Source organism: Pyrus communis, chromosome 11 (genome assembly GCF_041283825.1).
Source record: "Pyrus communis isolate YQ-2024b chromosome 11, ASM4128382v1, whole genome shotgun sequence".
Lineage (NCBI taxonomy): Eukaryota > Viridiplantae > Streptophyta > Magnoliopsida > Rosales > Rosaceae > Pyrus > Pyrus communis.
In genome coordinates this window covers 272812-284943 of record NC_142575.1, presented here as the reverse complement: position 1 = coordinate 284943, position 12132 = coordinate 272812, and the positions used below count along the sequence as shown (strand labels likewise).

General features: G+C 32.5%; 1 protein-coding gene and 1 long non-coding RNA gene across 3 annotated transcripts; both read right to left on the bottom strand.

Moving 5' to 3' along the window:
- Window positions 1-7332: 7332 nt before the first annotated feature.
- Window positions 7333-7947, bottom strand: LOC137742534 (arabinogalactan protein 13). The gene has a single exon (XM_068482427.1). The coding sequence runs from the start codon at window positions 7795-7797 to the stop codon at window positions 7609-7611; it is 189 nt and encodes a 62-aa protein (XP_068338528.1). The 5' UTR covers window positions 7798-7947; the 3' UTR covers window positions 7333-7608.
- A 1876-nt stretch (window positions 7948-9823) lies between these two features.
- On the bottom strand, window positions 9824-11806 carry LOC137741446 (uncharacterized). 2 transcript variants are annotated; one of them, XR_015952964.1, is made up of 4 exons: window positions 11521-11806; window positions 11260-11384; window positions 10360-10748; window positions 9824-10247 (listed from the first exon to the last, which is right to left on the bottom strand). It is a non-coding gene; the product is annotated as an uncharacterized LOC137741446 (long non-coding RNA). The 2 variants fall into 2 exon arrangements; XR_015952963.1 differs by having other exon boundaries at window positions 11260-11345.
- Window positions 11807-12132: the final 326 nt, after the last annotated feature.

Below are 12132 nucleotides of genomic sequence, written 5' to 3'. Positions count from 1 at the left end.
GGGCCCGCTCCGCCACCGTAGCACGATATTGTCCGCTTTGGGCTTACCACTCCCTCACGGTTTTGTTTTTGGGAACTCACGAGTAACTTCCTAGTGGGTCACCCATCATGGGATTGCTCTAGTCCCCCTTCTCGCTTAACTTCGGAGTTCCTATGGAACCCGAAACCAGTGAGCTCCCAAAAGGCCTCGTGCTAGGTAGGAATGAGAATATACATATAAGGATCACTCCCCTGGGCGATGTGGGATGTCACATAATGCCATATTGAAATGGTAATGGCTAGCCATTTCTTTTTCTTCTTATTTGCCTTCTCCTTTCTTCATTTCTTTTCGGTAACCGACATAGAATTAAGCACCAATTTATTGTCTTGTGCCTCACCCTTTAATTGCCTTGCAACATTCTCATAGCCTTGCACATTAAAATTAATATAACCTCAGTAAAAAATTTAAAAAAATTAGATATAAAACCTATTTAACTAGTTATACATGATAAAGCACAAATTTGATAAATTACTAGAGAAAAACAAGTAACGGGTATAATCAAAGCGCATTAGACATGCACTTTTGAGCAATTATCAATGGGGACCAAAACATTGTCGAAACGAGAGTCCATCCACAAGAATATCAATGAAAAGTCTTGCATGAATTTTCAAAATTAAACAGTGCGTGAAGGTGAAAGCAAGTTGATATTACAATGCTTTTTTTTACAAATTTGCAAAATTTCCTAAAAACCATAATAACACCCACGTTTATTTGAGAAAAATGCAAATTTTTATCTTTGCAAAATATTCTCCATCATGACAAAGAGTAACTTTATAAGTCAATTGAAAGTAGTTCTACCATTTATGGAGCTGCAAATTTATTCTTAACATAATATTTATACCGAAAACTTAAACCAAGTAGGGACCAAAACACTGCCGAAACGGCAGTCCATCCACAAGAATATCAGTGAAAAGTCTTACATGAATTTTCAAAACTAAACGGTGCGTGAAGGTGAAAGCAAGTTGATTTTACAACGTTTATTTTACAAATTTGTAAAATCGCCTAGAAACCATGATGGTTAGCCTACGTCGTTTTTTTAGAAAAATGAAAATTTTTATTTTTGGAAAATATTTTCCGTCATAACTAAGAATAACTTTATAAGGCAATTGAAAACGGTTCTATCATTTATTGAGCCGCAAATTTACTCTTAAATGAATATTTACTTCGAAAACTTAAACTGAGTTGGACCAATACATTGCCGAAACGGGAGTCCATCCACAAGAATATCAATGAACAGTCTTAAAAGAATTTGCAAAACCAAACAGTGCGTGAAGGTGAAAGCAAGTTGATTTTATGACGCTATTTTACAAATTTGCAAAATCGTCTAGAAACTGTGATGGTTAGCCCATGTTTTTTTTTGAGAAAAATGCAAATTTTTATTTTTGCAAAATATTTTCCGTCATAACTAAGAGTAACTTTATAACGCAATTGAAAGTGGTTCTATCATTTATTAAGCCGCAAATTTATTCTTAACAGAATATTTACACCGAAAACTTAAACCGAGTAGGGACCAAAACATTGCCGAAACGGGAGTCCAACCACAAGAATATTAGTAAAAAGTCTTACATGAATTTTCAAAACCAAACAGTGTGTGAAGGTGAAAGCAAGTTGATTTTTTTACAACGTTTTTTTTACAAATTTGTAAAATCGCCTAGAAACCTTGATTGTTGCCCACTTTTTTTTTTTTTTTGAGAAAAATGCTAATTTTATTTTCCGTCATAACTAAGAGTAACATTATAAGGCAATTGAAAGTGGTTCCACCATTTATTAAACCGCAAATTTATTCTTAACAGAATATTTACAACGAAAACTTAGACCGGGTGGGGACCAAAACATTGCTGAAACAGGAGTCCATCCACAAGAATATCAATGAAAAGTCTTACATGAATTTTCAAAACCAAACGGTGCATGAAGGTGAAAGCAAGTTGATTGTACAACGCTTTTTTTACAAATTGGTAAAATCTCCTAGAAACCATGATGGTTAGCCGGCGTTTTTTTTTTTTTTTTTAAATGCAAATTTTATTTTTGCAAAATTTTTTCCATCATGACAAACAATAACTTTATAAGGCAATTGAAAGGGGTTCAACCATTTATTGATCTGCAAATTTATTCTTCAAAGAGTATTTACACCAAAAACTTAAACTTAGTGGGAACCAATATATTGCCGAAACCGGAGTCCATCCACAAGAATATCAATGAATTTTCAAAACCCAACGATGGGGTGAAGGTGAAAGCAATTAGATTTTACGACGATTTTTGTCCAAAAATGCAAAATCACCTAGAAACCGTGATGGTTATCCCACTTTCTTTTTAAAAAAATGCAAAGTGTTTATTTTTGCATAACATTTCTCCTCATGATTAAGTGTAACTTTATAATGCAAACGAAAGCAATTTTACCATTTATCAAGCCCCAAATATATTTTTACTAGAGTATTTAGGCCAAAAACTTAAAAATAAGTGGACAAAAAGAGGGGCCCAAAACATTACTGAAACGAGACTCCATCTGCAAGAATAATGAAAAATCTTGCATGAAGTTTCAAAACCCAATAGTGTGGTGAAGGTGAAAGCAAGTATTTTTTATGACGATTTTGTACAAATTTGCAAAATATCTTAGAAATCGTGGTGGTTAGCCCACCTGTTTTAAGAGAAAAATGAAAGTTTTTTATTTTTGCATAATATTTCTCCCCATGATTAAGAGTAACTTTATATGGCAAATGAAAGCAATTTTACCATTTATCAAGCCACAAATGTATTTTAAGTAGAGTATTTAAGCCAAAAACTTATAAATAAATGGACAAACTGTAGTGGGGTACAAAACATTACTAAAATGGGACTCCATCCACAAGGATATCAACAAAAAGACTTACAGGAATTTTTAAAAACCAACGTTGCAGTGAAGATGAAAGAAAGTAGATTTTATGACGATTAATGTACAAATTTGAAAAATCGCCGAGAAGCCGTGATGGTTAGCCCACGTTTTTTTTATGAGAAAAATGAAAAATATTTATTTTTGTATAATATTATCCCCATGTTTAAAGATTAACTTTATAAGGCAAATGAAAATGGTTTTACCATACATCGACCCATAAATGTATTTTAAATAGACTATTTAAGCCAAAAACTTATAAATAAATGGACAAACTGTAGTGGAGCGCAAAACATTGCCAAAATGAGACTCCATCCACAAGGATATCGACAAAGAGACTTACAAGAATTTTGAAAAACCAACGGTGCAGTGAAGATGAAAGCAAGTAGATTTTATGACGATTAATGTGCATAGTTGAAAAATCGTTGAGAAACCGTGATGGTTAGCCCACATTTTTTTTTTTTTTGAGAAAAATGAAAAAAAAATTATTTTTGTATAATATCATCCCCCATGTTCAAGATTAACTTTATAAGGCAAATTAAAATGGTTTTACCATTTATTGAGGCGCAAATGTATTTTTAATAAAGTGTTTATGCTAAAAACTTGAAAATAAGGGGACAAAAACAATAATGTGGCCAAAACATTGCCGAGACGGGACTCTATCCACAAGAATATCAACAATAAGTCTTACATATGGTGCTTACATGACTTTTAAAAACCCAAAGGTGAAGTGAAAGTTGAACAAAGTAATTTCACGATGATTTTTGTAGAAATTTGCAAATTGCCTAGAAACCATGATGGTTAAACCCACGTCTTTTTTTGTTTTTTTGTTTTTTTTAAGAAAAATGCAAATTTTTATTTTTGCATAATATTTTGCAACAAGATTAAGAGTAACTTTGTAAGGCCAATGAAAGCGGTTTTACATTTATCCATAAGAATATTAACAAAAAGTCTTACATGAATTTTCAAAATGCAATGGTGCAATGAAAGTGAAAGGTCATAGATTTTACGACGATTTCTGTACAAATTTGTAAAATCGCCTAGAAACTGTGATACACTCACATTTTTTGAGAAAAATGCAAATTTTTATTTTTGCAAAATATTTTCCGTCATGATTTAGGGTAACTTTATAAGGTAATTGAAAATGGTTTTACCATTTATTAAGTCTTAAATATATTTTTAATAGAATATTTACGCTGAAAACTAAAAAGTAAGTAGACAATAAGTCTTACATATGGTGCTTACATGACTTTTAAAAACCCAAAGGTGAAGTGAAAGTTGAACAAAGTAATTTCCCGATGATTTTTGTAGAAATTTGCAAATTGCCTAGAAACCGTGATGGTTAAACCCACGTTTTTTTTTGTTTTTTTTTTTTTTTAAGAAAAATGCAAATTTTTATTTTTGCATAATATTTTGCAACAAGATTAAGAGTAACTTTGTAAGGCCAATGAAAGCGGTTTTACATTTATCCATAAGAATATTAACAAAAAGTCTTACATGAATTTTCAAAATGCAATGGTGCAATGAAAGTGAAAGGTCATAGATTTTACGACGATTTCTGTACAAATTTGTAAAATCGCCTAGAAACTGTGATACACTCACATTTTTTGAGAAAAATGCAAATTTTTATTTTTGCAAAATATTTTCCGTCATGATTTAGGGTAACTTTATAAGGTAATTGAAAATGGTTTTACCATTTATTAAGTCTTAAATATATTTTTAATAGAATATTTACGCTGAAAACTAAAAAGTAAGTAGACAATAAGTCTTACATATGGTGCTTACATGACTTTTAAAAACCCAAAGGTGAAGTGAAAGTTGAACAAAGTAATTTCACGATGATTTTTGTAGAAATTTGCAAATTGCCTAGAAACCATGATGGTTAAACCCACGTTTTTTTTTGTTTTTTTTTTTTTTAAGAAAAATGCAAATTTTTATTTTTGCATAATATTTTGCAACAAGATTAAGAGTAACTTTGTAAGGCCAATGAAAGCGGTTTTACATTTATCCATAAGAATATTAACAAAAAGTCTTACATGAATTTTCAAAATGCAATGGTGCAATGAAAGTGAAAGGTCATAGATTTTACAACGATTTCTGTACAAATTTGTAAAATCGCCTAGAAACTGTGATACACCCACATTTTTTGAGAAAAATGCAAATTTTTATTTTTGCAAAATATTTTCCGTCATGATTTAGGGTAACTTTATAAGGTAATTGAAAATGGTTTTACCATTTATTAAGTCTTAAATATATTTTTAATAGAATATTTACGCTGAAAACTAAAAAGTAAGTAGACAAAAACTATAGTGGGGGTCAAAACATTGACAAAAAAGGAATCCATCCAAAATGATATCAACAAAAAATCTTACATGAATTTTCATAACCCAACGGTGAGGTGAAGATGAAAGTAAGTAGATTTTACGACGATTTATGTACAAATTTGAAAAATCGCTTAGAAACCATGATGATTAGCCCACTTCTTTTTGCGAAAAATGGAAGTTTTTTATTTTGTATTATATTTTCCCCCATGAGTAAGAGTAACTTTATAAGGCAAATGAAAATGGTTTTACCATTTATCGATGCACAAATGTATTTTTAATAGATTAAACCAAAAACTTAAAAAAAGGTGGACAAAAACAACAAAGGGGCTCAAAACATTGCCTAAACGGGACTCCATCCACAAGAATATCAAAAAAAAAAAAATTTACATAAATTTTCAAAACCCAACTGTGTGGTAAATGTGAAAACAAGTAATTTTACGACTATAGCAGGGCTCACAATGTCTCTGAAATGTCGTGCATGAATTTAAAGAATCTTATGGTGTGGTGAAACTTCCACGAAAATACTTTTATGATGATATTTGTAGTTTTGGACAAAATGGAGTTGAAATTCATGAACTATTCATTGTAGTGTTTTTTATGAAAAATGGTTATTAAATTTTCGCAAAATATTTTACGTGGGAGGTAAGATAAATGCGACAAGTTTTCTGGAAGCACTCTTCCGTTTTATCGAGTTGATAAATGCGACAAGTTTTCTGGAAGCACTCTTTCCTTCGCAGTTTTGCTCCCATTCTTCAGTCTTGTAATATGCCAGCAGTGTTCCTAACATATTTCTGACAACCATAACAAATTTTTTTTCTGGACAAAGCATCTCTTGAATGTCCTACAAGAAATTTAAGAAACTTAATTATTGCAGAGTTCTAATTTTTGAAGTTCTTAATTATTGCCTTTAGAAAAAACAATTTTGATATTATATATATGGCCCTACCATCCTTTCTTAGAACTCACAAAGCATGTGATGTTTGTTCAAAGGTTCACATCATTGCTGTTTTTGGTTTTTTTAAACCCTAAACAATTTTCTTTTCTGCGTTACTTTATTTTCTACATTCCATGTGAAGTTGTTGTACAGAAAGAAGCTATTTTTTTTCAATCCATGTGAACTGATTGAAGATGAATGATGATGTGTGTCCAGGTCTAGGTTAATTTGTGGCGGAAAATTTAGTTGTCCCTCCGTTTACGTCACGTGATAAAAACGATAGAGATATATGACCAATGTATGTAAGTTGTTGCATATTTCCTAAATAGTTTTTGGAGATCATGTTTTTGACTCCCTCATCCATAATACCCTCTGTTTTGCATTATATTTATACGAAAATTCATGTAAAACTATAGGATATTTTAGGCATCAAGTCATTTCATTCATTCTCTGGCATTGTATGGATATGACCCACACAATGAAGAATTTCATTTGGACCACCGCCAAGTTAATACAATCCTTGGCTGTTCTGAATGGTCCCTCACAGAAACTCACAAGCCACAAACTTGCAAGGATCAAAGCACTTGGTTTTGATTTTTTGGTAAACCTCCTCGTGGAGGACTTCCATGTAATATAACACTAAATTGTCGATAATATCTCAAACGAATCACACATTCTTATACATAATAAATTTGTAATACTGTCACTTTGATGTCCTAGTTGCATGTAAATCTTTGTTCTCCCCTTGCATGTTCAACACTCGACTATGGAATGGCCTTAAGCATTATTGCAGAGGCACCACAAACCCATGCCCAATTCACCATTACAATTCACACAACTTCATTGGAGTAGAACATGCCAAGCTTAGCTAGCTACTGCTCATCATAACCCTTCTCTTCTCACCACAATTGCCAACTTACAAGGTCCACTCTGTCTAATTATCTTTGTTTCTTTCTTCTCTTTCAGTTTTTTGCTTTCAAAATGCAATGGTCTAAACTACAAGAAGGAAAACTAAATCAAGCGAAAGACACACTGTCCAAACCAACGGATCATATAACTCACATATGTTTTTTTTTTTTTAATCAAATCACATATGTTATTTCTTAAGTATAGAAAAGTTTCATAATCATACGAATTCCTAGATTAAATCCAATGATGAGACATTAATCTGAAAACGACAAGAAAATAGAAGAATGAAATTTTTTTAGTACAAATGAATCACTGATAGAAATGATAGAGAAAATACAAGGACATCAAATGCCTACCCTTGATCCCCTTTATTAGCCTAAAATTGAACCATCCTCACATTCCCACTAAAAAGATTATGACATTAATTATACATCATATAATACAAATCCACCAAAACGAAAAGATCACACACATACAACTCCATCAACAATACAAAATTAAATTAAGACCTGAAATTCCCCCCAAAAGAATCATGCTTAGAAGAATAAGCCAAAAGCCAAAGCTGCCAGAGAAGTAAAGAAAGTGGGGGCAAATGTGAAGGCATCAGATGTTGGGCTTGGAGCTGGAACTTGAGCTTCAGCTGCAGCTACTTGTTGAATGCCTGAGAAGGCCACCATCATAACCACCAACAAAGCAACAAAAAGGTTCATCTTCATTGCCTCCATTTCTTGATTACTGAGTAATTAATTTGGAATATAGAAAAAAGGAGAGGAAGAAAGAAACTTGATTGCTTATATTGCTGTAGAGGAAGTGTAAGGACAATGGCTGTGGGTTGTAGGCTATATATCCTCAGAGAGAGGAGAGAGAAAGAGAGAGACGAGAGACAGAAAGATAGATTAAATTTTTCAATTTTTCAAATTTTCAAATTTTCAATTTTCAAAGGCTGCTGAACTGCCAAATTTCCCAAAGTGAACGTTAGGGGGGGTTGATGAAGTTGACACCTCACAGGGTGGCTTTGGCATTGTTGTCATACAACTGTCACCTTGCCTCAGGGTCCCCCCCCCCCCCCACGTTTGCTGTCTTCTAAAAGATTTTTAACTATTGTTTTGCCAATTTTTTTTATAGTTTTTTTTTCACAGTTTTTTTCACTTTCATTCTGCTAATTAAATTCGTTTTTAGCATGTCTACTTATTTAATCGATGAAATCATGAATCGAGAAATTTAGAAGTTGAAAAAAAACGAACTTGTATTGGAACAGCTCATTTCTAATTATCAATCTAGTCTTAGTTTTTTCAAGTAAAGAATTACCAATTGTTTCATGAAGATCACAATCTTTTCGATTATGTATATATTAGCAATTGGATTTAATATAGACAAGTAAACACAGTATAAGTTCTAACTTGATAGCTCATGCACTCATAAGTGGTTGAGTTTACCATTCATCATTCATTGGGTGAACGTTATTATGCTTTTCTAGTTTTCTTGTTAGGTGTATTATGCGATTTGGTAGGAAATGAAAAGTGATGATGAGCTGGTTGTATGATAATGTTATGTTTGTTTAACAATACTAGTACTACAGTGGATTATTATATGCACTTGTGCTGCTTTTATTTACATACTAGTGTGGTTTTGTAGCTGTACTTTTAATTGTATTTTAGAATATGTAGGTGTTTTTATATAAAATTTAGAAAATACATAACTTACGTGTAATGAGTCATTTCTCTTTACAAAGGGATTAAATTTTTTATATACGTGCAGAAGCGTTTTATTTTGTAGATTTATTGAAATATTTTGGTAAGAGCGCAGGAAGGAAGGATCTAAAATGGATAGGACATATATACATGGGGTAGGAGGTAAAAGTCCTCGAAGTTACAATTTGGGTTGTGATTTCCACAATCTCGCTCCTTAAAACTTTAGCTTAAAATCCACATGAAAGGGAAATCGGAACTGCTTGTGGTCTCTGCAATGGACAATAGTAATGGGAAAGCTGGCTTGGAAACTTGGAAACTAGATGGGTCACCTAAGCTTACCAGCTGGGTTGGTGTGTTGTCCATATCAGCTTCATTCTGTATCTACACAGTTTTCAACTGAACCAAATGTGAATCAAATCAAACATGGAAATTTGATCTAATTATTTAAGACTGAATATCGGAGGAAAATTTTCATTCTTAATTTTAACAAATCCTTACATGTTCTATCGTAAAGACAATCTAATTAACATTAAAATATGTAAATTAAAGTTTTGAGTCCGCAAAATTGTGATCATATGATTATGAAAACTCTACTGTATGTGAATGGGTCAAAAGAAATTGAGGCAAGGAAATCAGCAAATTAAAAATGGTGATCATATTATCACGAACGATTCTTTTCCATAAGTGCTAGCTAAACTCCAACTCTTTTACACAAGGCAAATCCAGGCTAAATGCTTTGAAACTGAAAGGATGTTTTTGGAATCAAACAAATTAACTGGGCCAATCTATAATAAATGAGAATAAGACGGTTTTTGTTACTCTTTTTATGCATCTTCCTAGTCTTTCATTATTCAAGTCACATCTAAGTAAAGAAAAGCAGTACTCAATCTTTACTATGTTTAAAGAAATTCCGAGTTTAAATTTCATGAATGATTATAAATTTAAAAAAATATATAACAAAAAAATTTAAGTATTCACAAATCATGAATATGGCAGCCATATTGGCTAGAGAATCAGAAAACCCACTAATATACCAGTATGTGACTTGCGAAGCATGAAGTGTTGGAAAGACATGCATAGTTATAGAATGAAATCGTACATGAAATTGAATGGGTTTGTTATTTTGTGACAAAGTGATATTTTAAACTACTTTAGCTTACAAGAAAGTGGTTCGAATTTGAGCACAAACGGGCAAAATCATACTACCCTAGCCCAAACTGACCTTAACTGACATCTTCATAATGGAATGGGACTAGATAGGAGGCACAAACCATCCAATCATTTCCATTTGCCTATCCTTTTGAGTTTCTTGCCTATATGCCTGGTTTTCTTTCTTCGGTTGGTGACTCGTACTTGTTTGACGCATTGGGATCAATTTGCAAGGTATAACTATTTATAAACCTAAGATAGATACCGATCGTCCACTCCATTGCCTCGTAAATGAATGCTATGCTGTCTTTCGCTTCCCATTCAATAATTCGACACTGCACATCAGCAAGTTAAACAAGACACTTTTTTTGGTGAATGCGAGACTACATAGAACAAAAGGTAAATACGATTTACTTTAAGATACAACCTAATTTAAGTGTGAATTACCTGATATAAAATCATCTGCGTACTCCTTACTGATTTTTCATGGGCCATTACACCCACCTGATCGAGCATAAATACGTAGTAGTCATGGTGATTCCATAATTTTAAAATAAATAAAGTAGCAAGTTCTGCAGTCCTAAGATAATAAGCAATTCAGATTCTTAAGTATACCACAAAAACAAGATCCTGATCATCGGCCCCAGCAGAAATAACGTACTTATCTATGTCAACCAACTTCTCTAAACTATCAGAGAGACCTACATATATCCCAATTATAATCAGTAACTTGACAGGTAAATCTCGAGTTACAGGTTCCTCGATGACGCGCATAAGTACCTCATTTGTATCTTCGGTGCGTATACATTTCTTTGTGAGCAACTCCACTTGAGAAACTGAAGAATCAAACGACAAATCAATTAATAAGTTCCTCATAATCGGTCAAGAAGTACTTTGAAGAGACGGCAATGTAGGACGATCGAATATATCAGAAAAGGACTGCTATTAGTGTGCTCTAAATTGGTCTTTCAACGCTCCTCCCTCCTTTAAAATTTTCACAAGGGAGGATTGTAGTTGCCATTAGCGACTCCCTAAGCATGAATTAATACACACAAGATCTTAGTAAGACTGCATATGATCCAATGTTAAGACTTCTATTTCCTAAAAAATAAAAACATTAAAATTTTGGTAGCATACGGTAGCAAGCTGTATGTTAATCTCAATCCAAAACCTGAATGTACTGTTTGAGTTATAACTTAGAGTTGGGATTAATCCTTCCACTAAAAAAAAACCTTAGAAAATTATTCATGTTAATATATTGTTGGAGCTAGGTTGAAACTAAGAGCTATGATTTCTAAGAATATAATTAATTTCTTACACACACACACACACCAACAACTCACAAACCTGGTAAATTATTGCAGGCCCAAAATCATCTTGTTCTGCTTGAGGAGAAGGTTACGGTCGTCATCCAATTTTAGAATCTTCCACCTCTGAAACATAAGAAATGCTAAATCTAGAATCTTCTACCTCTGAAACATAAGAAATGTTAAATATTACGTCTAAGTTGAATTCAGGGTATCTTCTTTCAAGCATTTGCATATCAAATTAAAGAAATCTTAATCCTTTTTTGTTTTTGTTTTTGTTTTTGTTTTTGGAAGTGTGTACCTTATGGACGAAACCCTTTGTGAGAGAAGTGTTTTGCAGAATGAATATTATTGGGCGGGACTTCATCGTATTCGGTTGATGAGCATGATGAACTTGTTTTCTGTTGTTGTTCGATAAGTTCAACTCCGTTGTACTTCTTGTAGAATTGTTTTCTATCTTCCGCTTTGCCATGCCCCCACTACTTACAGACATTTTTGTACTTTGTAGACAAGTGTACACTTTTGTACTTTGTAGCCAAGTGTGGCAGCGTGGAGAATTTTGCAATAGAGCGATGGGTGCTTCTTAAATAAAATAAATCTGAAAGAAATTACCAACAAAATTAAAGAAGGAACCCTAGCTAGAGAGTCCTAGTCCAAAAGAAAAAGGGAAACAACCCAAAACGTAAGCCCAGCGCTTAAATACCTAATCAACTTCTTTTTTCCGTCAATCTAATTGAATTTGTGGAAAAGTTGGCACTGATTAAATTTGTAGATAAAATTTTGTAAATTAAATAATATAAAAGTTGATAATTGAGTTATTAATTAAACGTTGATAAATGTGCTTATTCATATTAGTGACAAATTATTTAATTTTTAAATTTTATATACAAATTTAATCTTCCTAACATTTATC

Bases quoted from the DNA above. Each gene is read 5' to 3' on its own strand.
- LOC137742534 (XM_068482427.1), bottom strand. From the start codon at position 7,797: ATGGAGGCAATGAAGATGAACCTTTTTGTTGCTTTGTTGGTGGTTATG.